Source organism: Lynx rufus, unplaced genomic scaffold (assembly GCF_022079265.1).
Source record: "Lynx rufus isolate CCGP_SWC_20201006 ecotype Redwood Valley unplaced genomic scaffold, mLynRuf1.p SCAF_6, whole genome shotgun sequence".
NCBI classification, from domain to species: Eukaryota; Metazoa; Chordata; class Mammalia; order Carnivora; family Felidae; genus Lynx; species Lynx rufus.
In genome coordinates this window covers 71,380,565-71,408,391 of record NW_025814878.1, presented here as the reverse complement: position 1 = coordinate 71,408,391, position 27,827 = coordinate 71,380,565, and the positions used below count along the sequence as shown (strand labels likewise).

The window sequence follows — 27,827 nt, the reverse complement described above, 5'->3', positions numbered from 1 at the left end:
TATCTAAATCAGCACAATTAAATCTAATTAAATCATCACAAGCAGCAGTCGTGGTTTTTTAAGTTTACTGAAGAGGAGGTTGGCTCTGTGCATGTGTGCTCTATTCATGAATTCTGGATGCCAACACAAGAAACTGGCTATGTTGATGGACCCTGTGGTGGGAGGGAGACACTACCGTTCTTTGGTATGTCCTTTTATACTGTTCAAAATTTTCCCATAGTCAGATACTAATTTTATTTATTAAAGACAAAAATACAAGGGTCATGAGAAAGAAGTCCTACTTAATGTTTTTTTTCATTTCTTTGCCCCCTTACTGTGTGGAGGGCATCTGGCCAAGTATACGGTGGGGATTTTGCCAATTAACAAATGAGGATGGAATCATTTAAGTTACTGGCTTTGTGCTCATGAAGAACAATGATGAGACTTTGCATATGCATTTATTCTTTACAACTCTAGGAGATGGTTAATAGTGTCTTTATTTGCTGGTGAAGAAAAGGGTCGGTCAGGTTGAGAGTCCTGTCCTACGTGACGGGGCTGCACCTGGCACAGCTGGCACTGGAATCTGTTGAGGCAGTGGGTCACGTTCTTTCCACTACACTTAACGTGGCCTGGTCTCAAATGGCACATCTTGTCTTACCAGTGTCGATACCATTCTTCTGTACATAGGTACCGATGGGCCTTTATCCCAGAAGCCTCCGATGATTCGGGTTTGGAAGTCCGAAGGCAGGGCATACATCAACGAGAATTTAAACCTTATGTAGTTCGACTAGCGAAACTTCTTCGGAAAAGGGCAAAGGTACCGCATTCTTCTTTTTAAGTGTAAGAAGACAGAATTGGTAAAATGTATTTATATCATGTATTATGTATTTTGTATCTTTCGGTATGCCTCAGGCTAATTAGAGATCTTCACCCAAGAAAATAATAAGGAGTTTGGTCCGACTCTTGATCTCAGGGTTGTTGAGTTCAAGCCCCATGTTGAATGTAGAGATTACTTACAAAAAAATAAAGCATCACAAAATTAAAAAAAACTATTTTTGTTACAAAATGTACAGTGTGGGGATGACCCAGGTATTTTGGAGTCTTAATTTGCAGTATGTGCTTTGAGTGCTCAGAAATTTTCCAGTCTTCTGGGGTCCCCTAATCAGGCAGCAGCCCCTAAACTAAACCACACTGCACAAACTATACAAATGGAATAGAGAAGGAGTTTAGCTTCGAGGTTAATTACTTTTTTTTCTGGCCATAGAGAACTGGAGGATTAAAGAGGAGGTTGCGCTTGAAGGATCTGAGGAACTTGATTTAAAATTAAATCTTTAAGGAAGTAAAAGGGCAGACATGAAAGTTGGGTCCAGAGTTTAGGTACTTTTCCCTTTAATATCATAGGGGTTTGAAAAACTAATCATGACGACAAACCCAGAAGCTGTGTGATGATTATGACCCCAGGCACATGCACTTTGTCATCCCTGCATCTCATTAGTAATGACAATTTTTGTAAGACTCCTCTCTGTATCTATGGGATAAACAAGACAGCCTTTTGCCTAAAATGTGTCCCACAGAATAAGATAACAATTTTGATTAGAAAGCATTTTCCACACTTTAAACAAGGTCTTCATGGCCAAACATACTTTTCATTGGAACAAAGGCTATGAGTTCTCCTCTTTCCTTCCACAGGACAAGGAGGAGGACTTTAAGACAGTGATTTTGGAGGGATTGGAGATGGCCAAGCATCAGGTGAGGGTGGCTTTTTGATGCTTGTGATGTGGCAGCAAAAGTTGCCACATCTGGACCAAATATTGAGACACAAACCCAGGTGTGGATTTCAACAAGTACAAGAGAGGTAAACAGGAAGGAAGTCTGTCTTCAAGTGTAGACTGGTGAAGTTAAAGGAGAAATCGTTTTTATGGGAACATGTCTGGCTTTTATTTTTGAGGAGGTGGTATAGTTGTGATGAAGAGGAGCAGAACACCAAAACAGGTGCGCTCTTTATTGGTCACAAGCTTAGTAAAAGCCCCTCTCTTAAAGGTACCTCTTGGGGCACCTGGGAGGCTCAGCTGGTTAGGCATCTGACTTCAGCTCATGTCATGACCTCACGGTTCATGGGTTCGAGCCCTGCATCGGGCTCTGTGCAGACACACTCAATGTCTGGAGCCTGCTTCTGATTCTGTGTCGTCATCTCTCTCTGCCCTCCCCTGCTCATGCTCTCTCTCGAAAATAAAACATTTTAAAAATTTAAAAAATGTACATCTTGGCAGGAATATAAACAAAAGGTTACTTTAGTTCTCTCTCAAGGATATTATGCATTTTCCTTCAGGGTAAATTCATCTCTGCTTATCCTTTAATCACTATTGAATTGCAGCTTGATTCAGGGGACTAATAGGTGATGTGGTCAGCCACTTAACAGCAGCCAGTGATGTGAAAGTCAGTCTCCCAGGATGGTCATTAAAACCAGCATTCAAGTTTTCTTGAATGGAAGGAGGTTTTCTATATCCTATAGTTTGAGGTTAATTACTTTTTTTCTTTTTTTCTGGCCATAGAGAACTGGAGGATTTGTTTGCTCCTTTTTAATTTAAATCTATTTTCCATTCTCGGGATTTCATTTTTAAATAAGCAGAAAAACCTTGTAATTGCATACGGGAAAATAAGCTGTATTTTGCATCTGCTATCTCCTCTAGGAAACTAGTGATATTAAATATTAGGTAAACAATGCAAGTTTCTCAGCAACAGGCAAACTCCTCAGTATGGCAGTTCTGCTTTCTAAGTCCCACCTGCTGATTTTTCCCCCATTTTCTATCCAATTCACGTCTGTTTTCATTCTAAGTGTGTTTTTATATCTGTGATTCCCCCAAACTCAAAACATCTCCAGTTCTCTCCTAACTTTTCCTAGATAGACTGACATCGACAACTTCATATAATCCAGCTGGCTTCCTAAACTAATCTCTTGGTTAGTTTTAATGAATGATTTTAACTGCGTTTATATTTAGTTGACAGTTTTCACCTGCACTCTCATTTGACTTCTTTGCCAGAAGACAGATTATATTTCCCCATCTTTTTAAATGAGGAATTTTCTGTATCCTGCCCAAGGATGTCCCACACTAAATTGCAAAGCCCAGACGCTAACCCAGTTATTTTGACTCTAGGTGCAGCTCTCCTCCCCATGTTGTTTACACAACACAAAAACAGATGGCAGTGTCTCTCCTGAGTGCTCTTTTCCTTTCTCTCACACAGAAAATAATTACTCCCTCCAAACCATGCTACCATCTTGTAGTAATAAGTTTAAGCCATTTGGCTGCAAAGGAATTAACTGATTACTAATGGTGAAACGTAGAAGACTTTTTTGTCTCTTCCTAACCCTCTTCTGCAGTCACTTTATGATTTAGTCCTTGGTTACTACAGTAGTGGGAATCCAGAAATCTGGGAGCTTTTTGAGTATATGCAAAGCACAACATAAATGTTTAATATTTGACTCAATCTAAAACTGACTCTGCTAAGCTTACCTGTGCACTCCAGTTGGAAAATATTACTACAGTGTTGGACACCTCTATCTGTACCTAATAATTGGCACTAAAATGCTTCAGTCAGAAGCACGATTTTAATCAAGTCTGGAATGGAGCCTTGATGTCATCATTTGTATTTGTTAACTGTTGCTGATGTTTATACCCTTTTAAATGTTCTCACGTACTGTATCTCTATAATAACAATTCCCTTTGTGTTTCTACAGAAAAACCCAGAGGAAGACAACTCAGGGAGAACGTTGGGTTGGGAGCCGGGGCACTTGCTGCTTACCATCTGCACCGTGCGCAGTATTGAGCAGCTGCTGCCATTCTTCAATGTACTCAGCCAAGTCTTCAACAGCAAAGTCACCAGCCGATGTGTAGGACACTCAGGGAGCCCCATCCTTTACTCAAACACCTTCCCGAATAAGGACATGAAACTGGAAAACCACAAACCCTTTTCCAGCAAAGCCAGGCAAAAAATAGAAGAGATGGTAGAAAAAGATTTTCTGGAAGGGGTCATAAAAACTTGAAGCACCACAAGTGGTTCCATTTAGTTAAATGTAATTATTTAAAACAAACATTGCTCTGAGTTGTATAGGTTTTTTTTCTTTTTTGTATGTAACAAAACACATTTCAGGTTGTATTTAATTTAAATATTTGTAAATAAGAGCAAATGTCTGAATGTGGCCTGAATCAAGTTTAAATATTGTTGGCTCATATTGATTATGGTGCCTAAGAGAGATCTATATATACATATATAGTCCATTGTTTTATTGTCCTGAGTTGTCTTAAACCTGCAAAATACACACTGCACATTTTTTGCTGTTGGTTTCAGGCTTTGTTTAATTTAGACTCGTTGGGATCTTCTTTCCATTATTAACCACATTCCAGTATCAGAATGGTGGCGCTTCTCTGGCAGAGGCTTGGTGTCAAGTATGACAGTTAGTGTTCTCCCACATACCTGCACTAAGAGGAATAAAGAGTAACTGAAGCCTGGGCTATGCATCCTCATAAACGTAGCACAAGCATCTCAACCTGAGTACAGAGTAGAGATGCACAACCTCCATGTCACACTCTGAACTCCTGGTGATGTTACGTGACGAGGTAAGTCACTGAAGAATCATTCTAAATTTTGCTGTGGAAAAATTGGTTGTGTAAAGTCTTCTCCACCCTCCCCCTCCGTATCAACAATGGTGAATCCTGCAAAATAACGATCACGGTTAGGTAACGGCAATGGAAAAGACATTCCAAGGAGTTGGTAGTAAGGTTTAATTTTCCAGCAGCCCTCATGAATTTGTCCCTGAATGTACTATAAAGGTAATGATTAAGCCCCGAGCACTTTACATTAGTGAGACTGAAATTCGGTTCAAGTTTCACTTTAACAGGTAAAAGGTTTCCCTATTTCTAAATAATAGTTGTGGTAGTGTTTAAGAAAAACAGATCTAGAAACAATCTAGTAAGGTGCATCGTAAACATGATTACAAATGTGTCTGAACCTGTCACATTAGTGGCAGTACTATTATTTTGTAAAAAGTTCTTAAAAATCCAGTTTGTCATGAATATAAAAATTATCTTCAGAAACCTGGTTAGGGTGTTTCTCCAACTCCTCCAGCCAGCTGAAATACTGCCAAGCTGACTGCACGTGCAAGGCTATCCGCATTTTCCTGAAAATGACACAAAAGGAGATTAGAGGAGAAAGACAGCATCTATCAGGTAACTTACAACTCTGAGGGAAGGGAAGAGAACTTTTTGTCTCACTAGCATACTCAGATGAAAATTTTTCTTTTTTTTTTTCACCTTTCAGTAACAAATTCCAAGATTCTTAAATAAATGGAAAACTCAAATTCTTCCAAATCCGGTGAGTTCTTGGTTAATCAAATCAAATTGTAAAATTAGTTATTCCAAAATTCTGAATAAATTCAATAAAACCTAGTCCTTAAAAGTACGGCCACAATTGGCCTAAGTGTAAGTAACCATTAAAGTCCCAGATGGCCTCTCCCCATCCACCAGCAATTTCTATTCACTATATTCTGGGATGGCCTAAGCTTCTGCCAAAAAGCTGCCAGCTCCCTTATAAGGGCCCCCTTCTGAGTGCCTATTCAACCCACTCTAGACTGCCTTAGCTGTGCAAACACTGATCAAGGGTTTAAGAGTAAAAGAGTGTGTGAAGAGGGCAAAGTTTAAAAAATCGAGACCGTGAAGTCTTGACCCTGTTAGGAAAAGAGCAGAGGCACAGAGCGAGGCTGTTTAAAGGAAATTATTTTGAAAAACAAATCAAAAGTCCAGAGACAAAGATGAATTTCCATCAACCTGGATGATGGTACCAGTTAACTTAGACATGTACCTCAAAGCCTGTTGTTTTCATAAAGCAACAGGATTATGTTTTTAAAGGAGTTTTTAAAAGATCATCCACTTCAGGCCACAGAAGACTAATGCGTGGCAAAGTATCTACTGATTATTCATGCCATGGTTAGAAATAGGAAGTCTGGAATAAAAAGAAAAATATTTGGGGAAATAAACTAAGTTGGTCTAATTTTGTTCAACGACTGATGAAAGTACTCTTACAGTCTTAATATGAACCTAAAAATCTCCATAAACAATTATCACAGTGAGACTGCAACACTATTGAAATAGTTTTCTTTTCTCTCCTACTACGACCCCCACTACCCATGGTATCAGACTCTCACCGCATATTTTTTCAATAGAACCATCCCAGCTTACCTGCGAGTCTGCTTCTGCATATACTCGGACTACATCTTCCGTACCAGAAGGCCGGACAAAAGCTCGGGAAAGCTTGTATTTCTTCACCAGGTCATTGATTGCCTCCTGTAGTCCTGGAGGTGTAACTACTTGTCTTTCAGCATCAGTGGTGCTAATAACTTGCCTGTCTGCAACCTATGCACAAGCATTTCATATCTGTTCAACAGAATTCCCACCAAAAGACTGTGGCCATTTCAACAGTAACAGACCTACATTTCAGCTTATTGTACCACAGAGTGCAACTACATTAAAATTTTATAATTTTTATTTCTGCCAAAATCAGGATTATTAATTTCAGTTGTAGCTTTAAAGGTTGCCTTTAGCAAAAACAGGCAACATTTCCACAGTCTTACAGTTACCACTACAATAGTGGCCAGGAAGGACTGTATTTTTAAGTCCCTGGTCAAATAACTATTTCTATAAACTGTTGACAAAGCAGCAACCTATTATGTAAGAGGGTCATGATAAAAATCTCCTAAATATGCCAATCAGTAGCCACTTCTGTGACCTCGGGCTTTACTACCTCTAATTGTCTTTCACAAATCCTGTTGGTGAGTATGTACACTGGCATACAGAAATCAATGAGCATTTATATGAACTGCCTTTAAAAAATTTCTTGCCATTTAAGCCCAGAGATCCTACTTCTCAGCATCTAGCTAGCCCCAGGAAGTTCTGCGTGACCCAAGAATAATTCAAAGGAAATATTTTCACTTGCAATAATAGGCTAGCAGGATTGCTTCAAAATAACATGGGAGCTATGGAGAATGGGGAAGGACAATAGCTGAAATCTGTAGAACACAGCGGTTTCATTTTTTTGTTCTCTCCACATTTATATTTGTTTTAAATTTTCCACAATAAAATCTTTATTATAAAGAACATGTATCACTTTTTTCTTTTCAAGTCAGTAAACTAAATACTTCTCAAACAACTGGTTAAGATTAAGATGTGGGAAAACAGGATATAAGGCATTTTCTATAATATCTACATGTACACGATGAAACATGACACGGAATATTTTTTATATAGAGATTGGAGATAATACATTTTAGTTAATTTTCAGAAAAGAAGTCATTTTAAAATATTGCTCAGACCTTAACTTTGAGCTGTCTGTTTGGAAGATCCATATAAAGAGCATCCCACTGTTGTATAGTCAAGCCCTTCAGCGTCAAGATTGCCTCAATCACCAGCATATCAGAAATAGCATCACCAGCTGCCTACAAGACACAATGAAAGAAAGTGTACCCTTGGATATGAATGCTCTTAGAAAACAAATCACAGTATCCTGTGCTTCCTCCCCACCCTCACACAGATTATTAAACTAGAGTGTGTGGAGAAATGAAAGACCACAAAGAGTTATACAAAGAATACTGAAACTAGCTCTTGAGAAACTTGCTTTTACTCTTCCTCCTTATCTATAAAATTAAGACTGGATAACTAGCTCCAAGCCCTTTGTTTCTTCATTTACAAAATGGGAATTATAACAACCCCTCTCCCTGGGCTACTGCAAGGATTACACTGAGGTATGTTAAGTGCCTTACTACGTGCAAGATGTTCAAATACTAGTTCTGTCACTTTTTCCGGTCCTACTCTTTGCTTCCTCTGCCATACTGTATAGACTCCAATCTCACTGATTTGACACATATACATAGACTCACAGTAGCAGAGTTTTGAATCTAGATGTGAGCTACTCATTATACTTACAAGTTTTCATCATAAAATACAGGGGTAAGGAAGCACATCAGTGTTCTATCACTGCATTTCAGTGTCCATCTCAACTGTATATACCACTGTGGCAAGGAAGCTGCCAGGACTTTTCTACTTTTTTATGCAACACACTATTCTGTCTACCTTATGAACAATGGTAAAGTAACCAAGAGCCCACCACCCTCCAGCTCTGACCTGGTTGAACAAGTCAATAACGTTTTCGAGCATCTTAGCAGCAGCTTTCCTTTTCTCATCTTCTAATTCTTTTGTGAGTTGTCTTATCTTTGTTTCGGCAGCTTTACTAAACAGTACCTGCAAGGAAAGCATAAACACACAATCGTAAAACATTCTCTTTGTGCCCAGTCATCCAAGTTAAACCACTTTTGAAACTCTGAATGAATCTGGAAAAACTGAAGGGAAAAATGATAGCCTTAGAATGTATGAAATTGACAAGATCACATCAGAACCCAAAAGATAATAGTTGGGGGGAAAAATCCTTCATGGATTAAAGAACTGGTTATCAAAATACAAAGAGCTGATTACAAAGAAAATACCACTCTGACAGAGGCAAATGTACATGATGAATATATTATGTTTGCCCCTCTGTCAGCTGAATTAGTTCTGTGCAACCAGTTCTTTAAGCCTATCTGCATCCATTTTACTTGAAAGAATACAGAATTCAGCACAACTAGTAGAGTTTTCTTGTAAAAACTTAAAGGATATAAGCTAGATAAAAGAAGAGTTCATTGTACTTATCTTATTATGGCAAATAGTACCATGTATATGATATACATCATGTTCCTCAAGATTCCTGTCATTTTAAAATGTTTTGCCCATGAGTTTAGTTACTTCAGAGTGGCTCAATACTATAGTCAGCACTTGATGAAATGACATGTTTGCTGGTAAACTAGACTACACTCTGGTCACTATTTCTGCTGGAACGCAGCCATACACACTCCCTTATCTTACACCAGCAGAGCTGACAGGTGCAACAGAGACCTTACGAGCCAAAAGTCTAAAATACTATCTGCCCTTTAAAATTATTTATCAACCTCTGCCTTAATTAGATCACTGAAGTTATATTTTAACTGCATTTCCTGAGAAATTATTATTTTTCTTATGATCAAGGCCTCTAGAAGCCAGTTCAGAATTAATGAAAATAATCTGACCTAGGTAACATCTTTTCTGTTGGCTACCTCCAATCTATTTATGAAATGAGGTGTGGCATAAAAACGTTTAAACAAAAGTCTGAACCTTATGAATATACTAAAAACCACTTAGTACACTTCAAAATGGTGAATTTTAAGGTATGTGAACTATATCTCAAAAAATTCTTTAAATATTCTGCCTACAAAAAGCACCATAAAAATTTTACATGCTTATTGCTACTTACACTCATTTCTAGTCGCTCATAACTTAATTCTCAAGCATTCCAAAACTTTTCAATTTACCACAGCTACTGAACTTCCCTTTCACTACCTATGGCCAGTTCAAAGAAAAGATTTTAAATGATAAACAATCTGCTTGTAAGAAAATTAAGAACTGCTTTTTTTTTTTTTTTTTTTTTTAAAGAAACTAAAAATGGGTGCCTGGGTGGCTCAGTTAAGCATCCAACTCCTGATTTTGGCTCAGATCATGATCTCACAGTGCCCCACTTTGTACTTCATGCTGAGCGTGGAGCCTGCTTGGGATTCTCTCTCTCCCTCTACCCCTCCCCTGCTCGTGCTCTCAAAAAAAAACAAAAACAAAAAACCTGTAGGAACAAACTGTATTATCTGTTCACACTCAAAGATCATAAACAACCTAAAAGAAAACCAGTTTCAACGCACATAAGAATATATTAAGTAAACCCAATCTTACTCTACTATCATATTGATCATTTCAACAAAGTGGGAATCGATTATAAGGTATTACTACTCAGAAAATTCCCATCATTAAAAAAAAAAGTCCAGCTAAAGCTGGTTGTAACTAAGGAGAACTTACTGTGCCATGCCCATTTGCTTCAAAATAAACTCCAATGTCAAACTCTTGAGCCTTGTGATGTAAATGTTTTACACCAGTTTTAGTACAATAGACAGGTACCTATGACACATATTTAAAGAAACACAATAGCAGTTATTCAATGGGCAAACACATATTACATACCTACTCTCCGAAGGATACAACAGGGAACAAACCGGGAGCCATCTAGTGAGGAAGACACGCAATTAAAATACCAAGTGGTTTAGTATGGGTGAGAGAAGGCAACTATAGAAATACACAACCAAGGGAAAAAGCAAGGCGAGAAAGAGGAGCATCCCCGGATAAAATATTGAAAGATTGTAAGTGGGGGAGTGACATGATCCAATTGTGTAGAAAGCTCCATTAGCTACAATGTGGAGAATGGTTTACAGAGGTCTGCAAGCTTTACTATAAAAGGACATATAATAAATATTTCAAAGTTTACAGCCGTATTTCTTTCACAACTGCTCACTTCTGCCACGAGTGTGAAAGCAATCACAGAAAATACAGAAATAAGCATGGTTGTGTTCCAATAAAACTATTCATTAAACACGTGGCAGGCTGGATCTGGTCCACAGGCCAGTTTTTTAACCCGTGGCTTAGAAGATTAAAAGACATTGGTTAGGAGGTTTCTAGGACTAATCCCATTAAGAAATTACGATGGTTGAACTAGCAACACTGGGTAGCCTAAGCCTTGGATGGATCTGAGAGAGAAGAGTGGTTAATAAGTCTGATAGTGGCAAATCGCAAAAGAGATCAAGATCAAATAAGATTGGCCATTGATTGGATTTAGAAGACCTCAGGAAAGGTTAGAGCTAAAAATATTTAATTCATCCATAGGAGAATGGGTTGATGAGTAACAGTTTCTGATGTATTTGTTTCTTAAACAGGGTATATATTACCTATAAAAATGTTAACACAGAAAAGAAATACTAAAACGATAACCCAAATACTGAGAATCCCTGATAAATGGTGGGCAACTGGGCACCAATGGAGTTCCTTGAGTGTGTTTACTGCAACTTTAAATCATGTCGCAAACTAGCAGCTTCCAGATGTGTTTTATTTTGCCTATTTCTTTTAAATTTTTAATCAGCTGTCAAGACTTAAAAAGTAGTAGGAAGGAGAGTCACATAAAAACTTAGATTTTCAGCTTTTCTTGAAGAATCTGACTAAATGTGACAGCAGCTGGCCTGTCTGGGCACACTCTTCCTAGTCCTTATGCACCTGCTGTACTTTTTCTCTTCACTTATCCAGATTCTACAAGAATTGGACTTTGCCACCCCTGCTTTAAAAAGAGTGCAAAAGCAACAAAAACTAGTAAAATGCAGGAATTTGAAAAGGAATGCACAAAAGTTGGAAAACACACTAGCTAGTGAGAAAGAGTAAAGGCAAACAGACATAATTTTGGCCATGGACCCTCCAACTCTTAGAGCAGGTGATGGGGTACAGAGGATGGTCAATCATCTGGGGGATGTTGGGGGAAAAAAATCAGATACAAAACCTCCTCTAACAACCCAGAAAACTTGCCTATAGAAGAGTAAGAAAACAGTTTTGATTACTGAACACACCTCAAGCTAGACTGTGCTGCACACCACAGGAAATCTGTTAAGAACTACAGACAGAAATCTCACCCTTTTATAATATAGCTGAAGGTAACTAGTAACAGATTCTATCCCTGAACAAACTTTTCCTGTGATCCCAAAGAGGTCCTATCCTTGCATGTCTGGAAGAGTCCAGTCTCAGCAAGAATCTCCTACCCTCCATAACTGATCGAAGTCCTCACCCCATACCATACCCCAGGTAGTATCTAACCACCCTGGCCTGTCTTCAACAGGAGTCCTGTAAGGTATGTTCAGTCGGAATCCTGACTCCTGAAGATTCCTTAGTAATGTTCCATTCACCAACCCCCTCTCCCACTTTTCCTTGTTGTATTAAGAGTAGCCGAGTCTCTCTCCCCGCCTGTGAAATCCCAAAGCAATAGTCCCTATGTCTACCGAATAGGCCTGCTTCTCAAGAAGACTTTACAGGACCACTTATTTTAAATTTACCTGATAATTGTGATGGCAATCAGTGTTTAGTCCTTACCAAAAGAATAATAAATCTTCTCATATCTCGGTAACAAGTAAATATATGTGGCTGATTCCAAGCTGTAACTAACAAACTCTCAGGAGCCTGGGAGACAGGATGCTATTTTCCCTGGAAGTTTACATTTCAGTGAGGGGATTCTAGACCCTTAGGGAAAACACTCCTTAACTATAAAATTTGCTTAGCCTTTTAAAACATTTACATTCATAAGAAAAGGTGGGGGGGGGGAGTCTCTTTCCCTTTTTGCACCAGGGACAATTTTTTCCCGTATCTTAATATCTTACCCTTAAATGGACAACAGCTCAGCTTCATGTACTGTGACCTGTTCACTTGTATGACCGCATTGTTTTCCTCACAGAAATATCTTAAGATAGAATTATTAAGAAGCTACCAGAAAATGGAAATGGTTCAGTACCTTCATAACTTCTTCAAGATACCGTGTTGAACTTCCATTTGCATACGCAGTTTGTACAACACCAATATTCAAACTTTCTCCAATCTAGATAAAAACAATGATAATTGCCTTGCCATCAAAAGTAAAAACACTAACTACAAAAGCAAACATATAATGAGAGTTCTAAAGGATGCCAAAATTACCAGTTTATGCAATAAATGCCTAAAATGAAAATTTACATGTATGCCAGAAAAAAAAGCTAAAATACTTTTGAGCGTTATTTAAATTCTACAAGGATTCCTTCCAAAAGAAGCTTGTGATTTCCTGACCTCTCTGGTATTTTAAATAAAAGTAGTTATTGAACTCTTTTAAAGTATAGCTTTTTCCACATTATAATAACTAGTTCTCATTACATGCTATACTAAAAGCTGGCCTAAGGTTTCCAAAAGAGCAAAGGAGAATAAACCTCTCTCGCATTACTAACCACATTATAACACAGTAAATACATCTCTCAGAGGATGCAATCTTCTGTTTAAAGCTTTGGGAGTGATGATGGAACGCTCACTAAAGCATCAGTTGTGAAGACACCAAAATCTTCATAAAGCTTCGAATCATAAAACTCTGCCAGTATAAGGAAGAAAAGAGCGCTACTTTCAGGTTCGAAAACCCGTGCCCCATGGTGAAATGACTAAAATTACCATGTGTCGTCTTGTATTTTCTGGCCACAGATGTAAGGAACTTTGTATAAATTGTGCCTTTGAGACATGTTAGTCACCAGTGAGTCTTGTTTTAAAGAGCAGTCAGTCAATCATCCTACCATACCTCCAACAAGAGCTCTTTAAGGAAACTGCTAATCAGTGTTGCTATCTTGTCTCCATCTATGAGATGAAAGTGACCATCTACATCGAGGTAGTGATAAACGATTCTGTCTGCATCTCCATCAAAGGAACAGCATCTTTCATTAGACTTCATTTCCATTCCTAGCACACAGAATTTAAAATGCATTTCAGTCACAGAAATAGGGATAAAACTCAATATAAAAAGTTTTTTCTCTTATATTAATTACAAGGGAAAAATATTTCACTAAAGTATGATCACAACTGGCCTTACGTGTTCCACATATCACTTTTCAAGAGGTACTTAAAATTATCCTTCCAAATAAAAACCAATGTCTTAATTTTTAAATAGTATACAGGTTTACTGGCAGTTTTTACAGGGTAAATTCTTTCATAGCTAACTGTAAAAGGAGAATTCTATGCTGAAACTTGATATAATATTAAAATAAAACTCCAGAGGCACCTGGGTGGCTCAGTCAGTTAAGCATCTGACTTCAGCTCAGGCCAAGATCTCACAGTCTGTGAGTTCGAGCCCCGCCTCAGGCACTGTGCTGACAGCTCAGGGCCTGGATTCTGCTTTGAATTCTGTTATCTCCCTCTCTCTACCCCTCCCCTGCTTGCACTCTCTCTCTCAAAAATAAAGATTTAAAAAATATAAAATAACGTAAAATTCCGTTTTATAAACCAGTTGGTTTGGTAAGACAAGTTCCCATAGTTTGGTGAAAGCTACAGACTATTTGTGAATGCAATTTACCTAGTACTGTGATGCCCTTTAGATATAAAAAATAATCAACGGATGAGTTATGTGCTTCAACTCTGGTAGAAGTGATTTTTATTTGTTCACACCATCAGTAACAAGAAACATTGGTAAGTTAGAGGGAAGAATTGTAACCTGTGAGAGATACATGACCAGTGTAATTTGCATAGGGTTATTAAAACCTCAGCAACTGTCACATCAAACTTAGAAGATTTTGCTGCTCCTTAGCCATGAGAGCAGCAGGTGGACAAATCCAACATGAGGCTTTCATGAGGAATATGAATATAAGGTTGACTACAAGGCATAACACACGCTTCAGGAAAAGTGAGGGCCTATGGTTTTGTTCTTTCTGTAGCCCCGTGATGCGGGGCCACCAAGCACAACGGTCAAGAAAGAATTCTTAAGGCATTTTACGGTGCGAAAAGGTGATTTTCTTATAGCAGGGGACAGGACCCACAGGCAGAAAGAGCTGCGCTCGGACTGTGAGAAGTGACTGATTATATACTTTTAAGGTTGGCGGGGGATAGAGATAACATAAGTTTCTAAGGCATTTCTATATGCTAAAAGCGAGGTTGACAGAGATCTGGCTATTGTCAAGATAAGGTTGCTTTTAGTCTCTAATAAAACATCAACATTAAGGCAGCCATAAGTCCCTTGAGGTATGTCACACTCTGCACGTCTCAGGTTTTCATCAGTGCGCTGCAAGCTGTAAGATTTACTTCAGCTACATTTCTCTTGCCTTTGTTCTCACCACACGTGCTTAGAGCAAGGGAGAGAAGAGCTCAGTATTTAGATGGATGGACAGATGCAGGACCTAGAACCAAACTGTCAATTCAACAAAAACAAGCAATTCAACAAAAAGGAGTTCAAACTAGCTGACGAACTAAAAATGTAAATGTGTACTACAGTGAGGCAGAATAACGTAAAGGAGAGAGGCAACTGGATGAGGTCTGTGGAGTTCTGAAGAATGCATGTCCTGTCTGAAGTTGGCAGGAGCCACTCTATGGCAGCCAATTATTGCCACATGGGAATGGACATTTTCTGACATCGGTAAAGAGAAGCCAGCGTTTCTAATATTTAAGTAAAATCATGAAATGTTTAAATGGCGACAAGTAATGCAATACACACACACACAGCAGACCAAACAAAACACATCCGTAAGCCAAGTTTGGCCCACCCGCTAACAATTCAGGATTTACAACACAGCTAAACATAGACCACCTCTTAGTACAACTACAGTCTTCCTCCTAATATACCAACTGGAGAAAACAGATTTTGCAGACAGTTATAATTAAGCCAAGTTGCATTCCCTTTCCATTGTGTGTCTGACTCAGGTAAGGTGAAAAATGCTACTCACTATTGCTATCCTTTAGATCAAGGATTCTCAAAGTGTGGTCCCCAGACCAGCAACATTAACAAAGGCTGGGTGCTTGACAGAAAGACAAATTTTTTTCCTACTCAAATTCTACCCAGACCTACAGAATCAGAAACTCTAGAGTAGAGCCCAGGAATCTGTGTGCTAACAAGCCCTCCAGATGATTCTCACGCATACTGAAGTTTGAGAACTACTGCTTTAAAACACCAATTCCTGATTTTGCTTCCCCCCCACCCCTCTCCCAGACATTGCCTACACACTGTAGGAGTCGTGTAACTCATAGGCAAAGGTCATAGACCATGTTTCGAATGGCACGGACAGTAAGAAAAGTGTCCAGATGTCTAAAGCGGTGTGCCAGGACGAGCAGCATGACTCAACTCACTTGGCCACCTCTGTCTCTTAAGTAAGACTGGTTTCAAAGAACTCTAAAAACACATTTTCTACATACCCTGTGGAGGTTTCTGATGACTTTTCACAAAGTCAGCCCCACATAAATGATTGAGTTTCCCTTTGGTGCCGTCATTGAAGAGCTGAACTGATAGCCCCTGGGAAACGTAGTGTTCCATTTCTTTCAGCTTCAGGGCCCCTATGCCATTTGCACAGTCAACCTTAAGTGATCTATATTCATCTTCGCTGCACAAAGTCTTAAAAGAAAAGACATAAGGAAGAAAAATTTCAAGTTACAAAAAAGCGAAACATATAGCACATATAGGTATATGTAAACATCTTCTATTATTTCAGTTCACTCATCTATTTTACCCTGGGAAACAAAAGGGTATACATATTCAGATGAAAATTGCAGAAAACCAAAGTGAAATTTAAAGGCCTTTAAAACTTTTTGGAAACTGACACTAGAACAGTTTCATTGACTGAATACCTTATGGAAATGGAGCTTTACTAGAATTTAGCCTCAATTAAGCAGGGACCCTTCAAAATAATACTACAGCCTATATTACATGACAGGCATTCAAATGTGGGAATGAGTATACAGATGGATGAGCAGAATGATGCCTGCCATTCCCTTCACAGCACATAACACCACTGGGCATGTATGGGTTTTTTTGTCAGTCTCCTCTCTGGCCCACCCTCACTTCAGAATAAAAATTATTTAAGAACAAGGGCTCTGTTTTGGTTAACAACATATATTCAATATTTGTTGATCAAATTACACCCCGCAAACCCCATCGAGGTTTAAGCAGCTAATCTACACAGGAGAAAAATCTTTCTCAACAGCAGACACCTCAAGTATGATGCCAGTAGCATCTAACATTAACCTTAAGAGCAAATTCATCTGAATAAATACTTCTGTAACCTTAAGAACCCCACCAGGTTTTCTCCCACAGTGATCTCAGAATGTACTACGTGTACTACGTGCCTTGCCAAGTAAATACCAATAGACAGCAGGACACAAGGGCCAAGCCTTGTGGAGCCCTAGAAAAGAAAAGGAAATACACTGCATTTTTGGAAAAAGGAGGAGTGATGAGCTATCTACTTAAGATAAATTGTTGAATTGATCTTATTTTATTCATTTACTTAAACTCTAACCATGTTCACGAGATTTTTACCTGTTTGGTAAGTTCCATAAAGGCCTTAGAGAGTTTCTGGTAGTAACCTTCTAGGGTTGCCTCTCCATATTGGCCACTGGTATTTCGACAGTATACCATGTAGTGCAGCTGGGGCGTTGTTACCAAGCCATAATCTGTCATAGAAATACAAAAAGCAATTCACCACATTTCTTAATAAAGAAAAAAATGTTTAAATGGATTCATACCATATGAATTTGAGAGCAACAAATCTTCAAAATAAAAACATCTCAGAGGACACAAAAACACTTTCAAACTATCCAGAAATATGCATAAATATATCCACTGAAGTTATTACAACTGCCTGTCACATTATGATACTGTGATTTATAAGAAACAGGGGTGCCTGGGTGGTTCAGATCGTTGAGCACCTGACTCTTGATTTCAGCTCAGGTCATGATCTCATGGTTTCTGGGATCGAGTGGGGCTCCACACCGACAGCCAGAGCCTGGTTGGGAAGCTGTCTCTCCCTCTTTCTCTCTGGCCCTCCCCACACACCTCCCTCCCTCTAAACACACACACACACACACACACACACGCACACGCACACGCACACACACGCACACACACGTGTGTGTGTGTGTGTGTGTGTGTGTGCGTGGGTGTGGGCTCTCTCTGTCTCAAAAATAAATAAACTTAAAAAAAAATTGGAGATTTGGTCTTTGTCTCCATTCTAAGCAGGGCTTCTAAACCCATGGACTTCCTAAGTGAAGAGAGTAGAAATTGTCTTTTGTTATGCTAATGAGACAAGGGAGGCTCCAAGGGAACCCAAAGATGGGGCTGGCTGCCAGGGGAACCAACCATGTGATTAGAGAGCTGGAACTTTCAGACCTCTCCCATATTCCTGGTCCCCCTTGCCAATCCAGGCAGAGCAGAAAAGAGGGGCTAGATTGCATTCAAATATCAACAGTCAATCCCTTAACAGATTGTGCCCATGTAATGAAGCCTCCATTAAAAACCCAAAAGGACAAGCTTTTGGGTTGGTGAAACATGTGGAGACTGGGGAGAGTGGTTGGCCAGAGCATGGAAGTTCCGTGCCCCTTCCCACATACCTTGCCGTATCTCATCCATCTGGCTGTTCCTGAGTTATATCCTTTATAAGAAACCAGTAATCTATCTGGTAAGTAAAATTTTTCTCTTGAGTTCTGTGAGCACTCTAGCAAATTAATAAAACAAAGGAGGGGGTTGTCAGAAGCCTACGTGACTGGCATCTAAAGAGTGGGCATGGGGAGTCATGTGGCACTGTATCCTTAATCTGTGGGATCTGACCCTACTTCTAAGTAGATAATGTCAGAGAATTAAATTGGTTGTTTGGTAATGTTGGGGGGGGAACCCCACACATTGGGCACATACTGAATTCTAAAAGAAATATGAATGACTACTATTAATAAAAAAATCATTTAATATGGACAGGTAACAAAAATAGAATATAGAAAAATAATAATTGAGTTCTAGTTCGAATAATACTGCAAACTATGTAATTCAGATGAACCCTCCCAAAAACCACCAAAAATGCCAGATAAAAGAAAAATCTTTTAAAAAGCATTGCTGTGCCAATGAGTTAAAGCGGAAATTAGGCCAAAATCTCTATGAAGGGAAGAACTCCAAGATTTGAACAGTTTTGCTTCTAAGGTCATTCCTCTAAACCAGAAATTAACTTACTGCTTCCACTACAAACAAGTCCATGTTGACCTAAGATAAGAAGGACACCGGGTGCCTGGGTGGCTCAGTTGACTGAATGTCAGACTTCAGCTCAGGTCATGATCTCACGGTTTGAGAGTTCGAGCCCCACATCGGGCTCTGTGCTGACAGCTCAGAGCCTGAAGCCTGCTTTGGATTCTGTGTCTCCTCCTCTCTCTGCCCCTCCCCTGCTCATGCTCTGTCTCTGTCTCTCAATAATAATTAAAGGTTTAAAAAAAGAAAAAAAAAAGAAAAAAAAAAAAGGAAGGACACCCAGTAGAAGGCCAGGCCCTCATGAAGTTGAAGCCTCAAAGGACTACTCTTCAGAACAAGGGTGAGTCCAAAGTGAATCAGCCCCAAGTACCCACTCCCAGAAGAGTGGTCTTGACACCAAGCAGAGCAGGAAATAACCCATCCCTGAAGAGCTGTCACCAGAAACACAGGCCTCCCACAGGTTTCCAGCCCCAATTCACGTAACCACAGAGGTCCAGAAGAACTCTGTCATCAAAGAACCTTGTCATCCACCAGCCAAGTCGCACCCCCAGGCACCCAGCAAAGGCAATAACTAAACTCTGCCAGAGAAATATGCCTTCACCATACACCTCAAAAATGTCCCACAGATAATTTTCCAAGAAAAACAAACAGCTTATAGTCAAAAATAGCTAAACACACAAGAAAAGTACCAAGAACAAGAAACAGAAAAAATAACAGAGATGAACCAGTATCCAGTGAATATTCTGTAACTAAATCCAACACAGATCTTCAAAGTCAAGCACAAAGTTTAGACTAGAGGCACAAGATCATTTAAAAGTTACTGAACCCTGCAGTTCTACAATGGAAATGGTATTTCATGAAGGCACCCATGGCTCTAACGTAAGGATCAGGTGGAAAGAGGTGGAGGAGCTCAAAAAAGTGGATCAGCGCTTAACCTAGCTTAACAGAGGGGTATAAGGAGAGGAAAACGATTATTTCAAAAGACTTACCAAAAGATGGAACAAAAGGATTTCGTGACTAATATCAAAACGACCAAATAAACATTTAACAAATGACTATTATATACAGTTAATCAAGAAACAATGACTCTTATGTAGTTACTCTTCTAGTCTACTGATCAACCCAGAAACCTACAAGCCATTCTTCACAGCTCTAGCTCATTATGTATCATAAAATCCTTTGAAGTCAATACTAACTTCAAATTTCTCCACTTCTCTCGCAATCATCCCTCTTACATGAACTACAGTAGTCTCTTTTTCTTTCTTACAACCTTCCTGTCTCTCTGTACATAAAAGCCAGAGTGACTGACTTAAAATGGAAACGTGATCATATTCCTACGCACAAAATCCTTCAATGGAGTTCCAGTGCATTTGGAATAAACCCAAATCTTTACCGCAACCTACATGGCTTGAAAGGATAGGGCCCCTGCTTCCCTCCTCAACCTTATCTTCTACCAGCTTCCCCCGTTCTCTCTAAGCAGCAGCTACATTAACCTTTCACTAAGCTGAAGACAGAAATGAGGGAAAGGTAAAAAAAAAAAAATTTTTTTTAATTACTCTCAAATTTTTCTAGACTAAAACATTAGAAAAGTGTTGTATAGCTAGAATGACAGTGCTGAAAAAGTGAACCATTCTGAGAATGGTACACACAATAGTTTCAGGCAGGATGAATCTGGGGTAAGGGCAGATCACTGCAGACCTGAGACTGTCAGGGCTCATGGAACCCACTTAGTGAGATACAACCAACATTTTTGTGTTTTTTTAAAATAAAACAGATGAATGCATGTCATGCAGTATAGGTATTATTTATTGATGCTTTTGTGTCACTTATACACACAAGTACGTATGCACACATCGTGATGCAAAATGGGGTTCTGACGATAAGCTGTGATTGGCATGAAACAGACTACTGGAGAATTGTACATAGCACACAATCAAAAATGTTTGAACTAACAAGTGAAGAATTAAGCTTCACACAGCTGGAGCTATGGCAGTAAAGATGATCATTCAGCAAGCAGAATGAAAGAAATATGCAATGCCCAAATTGAGAGAAAGGGCCCAAATGGAAGACCAATAAGGGACAGTGGCCAAGGAAGTAGAATCTTAAAGAAAGAAAGGAGGAGGTCACAGTGTGGAGAGCTATCAAGACAGCAACTAAAATAAAAACTTCAAAATATAAATTCTGGAAATAATTTTTAGGTCACAGATCCCTTTGAGCATCTATCTGACAAGAGCAAAGAATCCTCTACCTAAAAAAGTGCACGTACAGGTAACACTCTGCACACTGTAGCAAGAACACTCTGTCACCAGATCCCTGCAGCTTAACCAAACACTTCCCAGGAAACCCTGGGCCCCAGGCTAAGAATCCCCACTTTATAATTTTTTTTTTTAATATTTATTTTTGAGGGAAAGAGAGAGCGAGCAAGTGGGGGAGGGGCAGAGGGACAGGGAGACACAGAATCCGAAGCAGGCTCCAGGCTCTGAGCTGCCAGCACAGAGGCCGACGAGGGGCTCAAACCCACAAACCGCAAGATCATCTGAACCAAAGTCAGATGCCCAACCGACTGAGCCACCCAGGCATCCCAAGAATTCCCACTTTTTAACAGCCACTGAATCTGGCAATTAGAATTGAGATGAGTGTTGAGAGAGACATTTCACTGAAGGGGCCAGGATGGAGACTTTGCCTGCGGTGGGATAAGTAATGACTAGAAAAGCACAGAAGTAAGCCAAGGCAAGCTCTTGGAATTACTCTGAAGAAACGAGCACACCGGGGCTGGAAAGGAGGTTGAAAAGGTCAAGAGAAGATATTTTTAAATAAGAAAGTAGGGAGACACTACGGAAATTCACCTCCAAGCACAATGGAGTCACTGCATTCACAAGGGGCATGCATGGTAGATGATGTAAGAAGAGGATTCAAGCCTCCATTGTACTGCATGTAATTCTATAGGAAAAACTACCTGTCAAAACTTAAATCATGGTAAGTAGGCCAAAGCGACTTTGCACCATGATTTGATATGTAACAGCTGATTCCACATGTGATCGGCTATTAGGGAATACTCCCCAGAATGAACATCTTTAAGTAACTTCAAAGGTTTTCATACCAGAAAATTTACTAAAGTAAAGGAAGTTAAGATCATTATTTCTTACATATAATCTCCTATAGGTAAACCAAAATATGCACACCAAGAAAAAAAATTATTGAATTTTCTAAATTTAAAAAACTAGTATTTAATACCTAGGAGTTCATTTTTCAAAACTTTTTTTATCCACGTTTTCAAACTTTTCTAAAATGTTACTACTTTTACAACTTTTTAAAACTTTTTTTTTAAGATTAACTTAATTCACAGCTCAAGATAGCTACATACCATGAAATTGACCTTCTAAAACAGTTACACCATCTATTACAGACTGTGAGAGTTTCTCACTGGTGGGCCTAGAAAAAGAAAAGGAAGAAAATAATACATCCCATCCTGAAACCAAGAGTTGCTAAATTCTGAAAGCAAATACAGAAATTATGTGCTACATATTTCAGAATAATAAGAAACCTGTCAAGTCTGAAAACACTGGAAAGAGGATATAGGCAAAGTATAAGCATTTTCCAGCAATCTTTCACAATACATTTCTCAGAAAGAGTTTGGTTTTTAAACAAATTTAGAAAACAGATATAAAAATACACTGATTACACCATCCCCAAATATGTGGTCAAGTTTGACTGTAACAACATGTACATTACCTAGGAACAGTAGCAATAAATACTGAATGCAAACAGTGTGCATTATGCAGTACAGGGGAGTAAACCACCAAAGATATGCAACCTGTTTTTCATTTGGAAAAGTCGGAACAAATTATCAATCTGAAAATAATTATATAACTGCCTTGTAGAAAATAATGTTATACATCATGTAAATTAGTTAATTGGTAAGAGGCAATTACATGGGGAAGGCTTTCCTGGGGGATAATTATTTGTTTCAGAACATAAATCAGTAGGCTATTTCTGATACCTATAAATCCACAATCAATGGTATTTGGAAGTCTCGCTGGTAACACATTAAGGATAAAACACCAGTCTAAGCCATGAGGACACTGACTGGAAATTTCCTTTAGAAAGGATCTCTGGCAAAACAAGATCTTATATAAAAGAGAATGCTTCTGTTTCAAAGTACACTTTTAATCTAACATTTTACAAAAATATGTTTTTGTAAAGGACAGCAAAAGCTGCCAAATATGACAAATAGTCCCCTCTTGTCCATGGTTTCGCTTGCCATGGTTTCAGTTATCTGGGGTCAACTGCAGTCCAGAAGCAGAGGACCCTCCTTCTAACATATCATCAGGTCAACAGTAGCCTAACACTATGTCACAGGGCCTATATGATTCACCTCACATCCTCTCTCACATGGGCATTTTATCATTACATAGCATCACAAGAAAGAAAAGAGTACAGTACACTAACATATTTTGAGAGTGAGAGAGACTACATCCACATAACTTTTATTACAGTATGTTGCTGTAACTGTTCTACTTTATTATTCATTTTGATCTCCTACTGCGTTTAACTTATAAATTCACCTTTATCATAATTATGGATGTACAGGGAAAAACATGGTATATATAGAATTTGGTACTATCCATGGTTTCAGGCATCCACTGGAGGTCCTGGAATGTATCCCTTGCAGATGGGGGATTGGGGGATACGGTATGTAGAAATAAATTGTTAATGTTTCCAGTGAACTCCAGCATGCAAAAATGATATAAATATATGAACCAACAATTATGTAGATTATAAGGTAAATCTCTAAAAATATTATTATAATGTGTTCTTACTCTACAGGAGAAAATAAACCTACAGAAATAAAGGGGCGGGAGGCATTTGTTAAGTACTTCTCTCGTGTCAGGAAATAGGTATTTTGTATACATTATGTCATGTAATTCTCACAAAAATCCTGTGTTAGGCTTTATCATCAACATTTTATAGACGGGCACATGGAAGCTCCAAAAGGTTAAATAACCTATTCAATTATATAGTGTCAGAGTTGGGGTTCAGACTCCAAAACCCAAGATGCACAGAGAGACTTAGCTCCTACATCCTACTAAAAAAAGGCCAGGTAGGTGGAGGAGCCTCTTAGGGCAGTTCCACTTTACTTCCTTCTTTCAGTTTATCGTGGGCACTAACATTAATTTAATCACTTATGTGGAGTCCCCAAAGCTGCTTTCACCAGTAACTCTGATGGTCACCTGGTATCTCTACCAATCACTATGAAGGCATCTTGTTGCAGATTCACAGCTGCTTTCACACTGATGTCCATCAACACTCTCGGCATATCTTGTTCCTCAGCATTTGCCAAACAGGTAGCATGTTCCTCCCAGGATGGTGCCAGCATTTCACCCAAAGGATCAACCAATTTTACCCCATTGTCTTCCTTAAAAGAAAAACAAACAATAAGCCATCTGCGAGCATTCACAAGGGTGAGTTGAGGAAGTAAACTCAAGCTGTTTTCCCCTAAAAAAGACACTGATGGCTGAGCGACTTCACCAGTGACCAGTACAGAATACCAGGCACTGGACTAAGTATTTTATAATACTTATAATAATAATAATCCTATTATTATTCCAGTCTTACTTTTGAGAAAATGGATTCAAATCAAGAAATCTGCTTATGTCCATATAGCTAATAAGTGTCAGTGCTGCTATTAAAATACCAAGTCCGTATTAGTTTTAAGCCCACAGCCACTATGCTACACTAGCTTTTTTATTTTTTTTTATTTTTTATTTTTTTTTAATTTTTTTAATGTTTTATTTATTTTTGAGACAGAGAGAGACAGAGCATGAGCAGGGGAGGGGCAGAGAGAGAGGGAGACACAGAATCCGAAGCAGGCTCCAGGTTCCGAGCTGTCAGCACAGAGCCCGACGCGGGGCTCAAACTCACAAACTGTGAGATCATGACCCGAGCCGAAGTCGGCCGCCCAACCGACTGAGCCACCCAGGCACCCCTACACTAGCGTTTTTAAAAGGCTGTCATCTGTGCATTCACCATCAATTACATGACCATGGTGCAAATGGAGCAGAATGAGGGCAGTGAGAGCTCCTCCCCACTATGACTCTGTACTCTAAGAACACACTGGCCAATATGTCAACTGGTGGGTAACAGAAGCTGAAAACAGACTCCCCATTCCGTTCTGCTCAAATTTCTGGGAAGAAATAAACTGTAGTTCAGAATGATTGTCAACTGAAGGAGACAACTCAGTATTAAGAAGTACTTCTGGAAGTAGCAATAAATATAGGCTTCAGCCCGTAAGTCAATCAATTATGGTGATTTAGACATTCAGACATGCATTTCTAGTGATCCACGTTTACAAGTTGGACAAGCAGTGTCCTCCTGTGTGGAGGGAAGAGGAGGTTATAATCCTTCACAGACCTACTTAAACTTGGTGCAAATTTATCTACAAAGGCAAAAATCTCAGGCCCTTGCTACCAAACAGAAGCATATTATTCAAACCATGTATTAGTGGGCTATGGGCAATACAGAAGAGTTAGACTATGTCAAAAGGAATACTTTGAGAAAAAAATTTAATTGTCGTAACCCTACAACCATTAGACCTCATCAATAACCTGCCCAAAGCTCACTTTTGTATCTGGAGCCACCCGTTTGGCTGTTCATTCAGAACAGGAAGCTATTCCCTAACTACAGAAAACCAGTCTTAACTATGTTCAAGACATTCTGAATGAATCTTTTCAAATGTCTGCCCTTCCCCGTCTTGCCTCCAATCTCTCTACTCTCTACTACATTAACAGAAGTAACACTTTTTGTTACTGATACTGTCTCAATACAACTAACTTGGAAGAACATTCTGTTATTTCTCTGATATGAACACAGTCCAAGAAATGAGTCTCATTTAATTCTCTCTACACCCTCTATGGAGTCATGAGCTAAATGACCACTCATTAAGAAAAAGCCATTTCAAACCCAAAGGCACATAAGGAGCACAAACATTCCTAGAATTAATTTGTACTTTTGGTCAAACTGCTCAGACACTAAGATGTGTACTTGTAAATAAAGATTTGCTTTATCGGAGCACGAAAAGCATTACCTCAGGATTATGTGATGCTGTTACCATGACTCCTATTGTAGATTTTGTCTGTTTTGACCTCAGGACAGCTAATAATCCCATGCGAAACATGACATGATCGAGATGTTCTGCTTTCGTTCGAAAGCCAGCAGTCCCATATTGAAGAATGAGTCCACTGGGCTTGGGATGTAATGCGGAGTATTCTGTAATAGCATCTAAATCCATGTCTACAAAATTAAGGAATATTTTTCAGGCACAAGAAATGTTACAAGGACCATTTGCTTTAAAAGCTGCCACCATAAACTAAGAGGTCTGCCTCATTCTGAATGCCCACAAAGAAGGTTCGAGAAAGAATGGCAGAATAAGTCCTGGTGATAGGCATTACCTAGAAGATCCTCCCCAAATTGTATTGTACACTCGAGGGCAGATAGCACCAGACTATCCCTCCAACTTCTCTCTCGTTTTGTCGCCAGGACTATTCCTGGACCCAGGAAAAATTTTAAGTGGTCCACTCTCAACTAAAATGAAGATTCCACACATAGATTCGTAGACTTCTACAAGTTCAAAGATTATCTCATTTCATAAACGGAGAAACTTAAGTCTGGACCTCAGTTAAATAACATAAATACACAAGGGTAGCTGGTGACAGACTGAGGCCTAAGGTCGCAATGTCAAATGGACTGGGACTACGTATCCAAAATATCTGAAAAATCTGTGTGGTTCTTTTGTTATTCCTCCCACACCAGAGACATACTCCCAAAGGAAAAGCAAAGGGCAACAGCTTCCTCTCCAAAACTGCCCAGACCTCCTAATAAACCTTGCAGTGGATTTTTCTATTTTCATTAACAGAGGACCAGGACACCCTTCTAAATTAAGCTCTGACAGTAGCAACATCTTCTTTCTCCCTTTAATTTTAAACAGTGTCCTTGAGTCCACTAGCACTTCATTCTCTGGGATACTACAGTTTTAAGTGAAACTTGGGGTTTCCAACCTCAGCTGTATATACTATTCACTTCCCCAGTCAGTCCCATTTCCAATTAGCCCAGAGATGAACAGCAGTCCTGTCTCATTTGCTTTACTGTCCTTCGATGCTTCAATGAACAAAAGTTAAAGAAAATGGTAGAAAATTTTTGCTTTTGTCCAACTGGAACAAGCTGGTATTCAGCAAGCTAATTTAGTTTGGTCCAAAGTGATCAAATCTCTTGTACAAGCAAGAATATATTTTGTTAAAAACTGACCATTCGGTAGTATATCATGATTATTCATAAGGGCGTAAACCAGTCCTGTTAAATCCAGAAAGTCTTTTAAAAAGAAAAAAGATCAAATGCTTCCACCCTTCAATGCGTTTTCGGTCCTAAAACTACGTTCAACGAAGGTGCGAACGCTTTTTTTTTTCAGTATATGAAGTTTATTGTCAAATTGGTTTCCATACAACGCCCAGTGCTCATCCCAAAAGGTGCCCTCCTCAATACCCACCACCCACCCTCCCCTCCCTCCCACCCCCCATCAACCCTCAGTTTGTTCTCAGCTTTTAAGAGTCTCTTATGCTTTGGCTCTCTTCCACTCTAACCTGTTTTTTGAAAGTACTTACAGGTCCAAACGGCGACCACTCTAAAAAAGTTGCGCGCATCCCCCTTCCCTTCATTCAATTATCAACCCCTGGTTTGTTCCGCTTTCCTCCCAGCCCCCAAGTCGCCGCACTTTTTCCGGCTCTCAATCCCTAGTTTCACCCTCCCTCCCCCCACCCCCGCAACGCCGCACCGCCCCCCAGGCCTCTGGACCAGAATGCCCAGGGGCACTAGACCCTCCGGGCGCTCTGGAGGCGCCTGGGCGGGTGTGTCCGGCGCACGGTCCGTGGGTCAACCCGCTAGCTGGCCCACTAGACCGTCGGCAGGCCGAGCCTCTACGGGCTGGGAAGTCCCCTTCTCGCCGCCAAGCCTAAGGGCACCCGCTCACCTCTGGCTGGAGACTCCCCCTCACCTCCACCTAACCGAGCCGCTCCCCCGCCGTGGCGCCTCCAACCTAACTGAAGCTCTCGGAACCCGCAGACGTGGCCCTGCGTGACTTCCGTCCCACCGCCACGCCCCCCAGCCAATCACGGCGG

At 39.6% G+C, this 27,827-nt stretch overlaps 2 protein-coding genes across 3 annotated transcripts in view; one reads left to right on the top strand and one right to left on the bottom strand.

Moving 5' to 3' along the window:
* DOP1A (DOP1 leucine zipper like protein A) overlaps window positions 1-7,127 on the top strand; it is a 112,903-nt gene extending 105,776 nt beyond the window's left edge. Inside the window, exons 36-38 of the mRNA XM_047101322.1 lie at window positions 667-796; window positions 1,669-1,728; window positions 3,716-7,127. Of these exons, the coding sequence (XP_046957278.1) occupies window positions 667-796; window positions 1,669-1,728; window positions 3,716-4,021 (496 nt within the window). The 3' untranslated portion in view covers window positions 4,022-7,127. The remainder of the gene's footprint in view (window positions 1-666; window positions 797-1,668; window positions 1,729-3,715) is intronic.
* PGM3 (phosphoglucomutase 3) lies at window positions 4,747-27,749 on the bottom strand. Of its 2 annotated transcripts, XM_047101324.1 has the most exons (13): window positions 27,680-27,749; window positions 25,745-25,950; window positions 23,892-24,076; window positions 22,025-22,092; window positions 16,969-17,102; window positions 15,852-16,047; window positions 13,258-13,415; window positions 12,457-12,540; window positions 9,939-10,037; window positions 8,151-8,267; window positions 7,343-7,465; window positions 6,213-6,386; window positions 4,747-5,155 (listed from the first exon to the last, which is right to left on the bottom strand). In XM_047101324.1, exons 2-13 carry the CDS (start codon window positions 25,946-25,948, stop codon window positions 5,078-5,080), a joined length of 1,620 nt encoding a protein of 539 aa, XP_046957280.1. In that variant the 5' UTR covers window positions 25,949-25,950; window positions 27,680-27,749; the 3' UTR covers window positions 4,747-5,077. The 2 variants fall into 2 exon arrangements, with proteins under 2 accessions (XP_046957280.1, XP_046957279.1); XM_047101323.1 differs by lacking the exon at window positions 4,747-5,155 and having other exon boundaries at window positions 6,114-6,386.
* Between the last annotated feature and the right edge of the window lie 78 nt (window positions 27,750-27,827).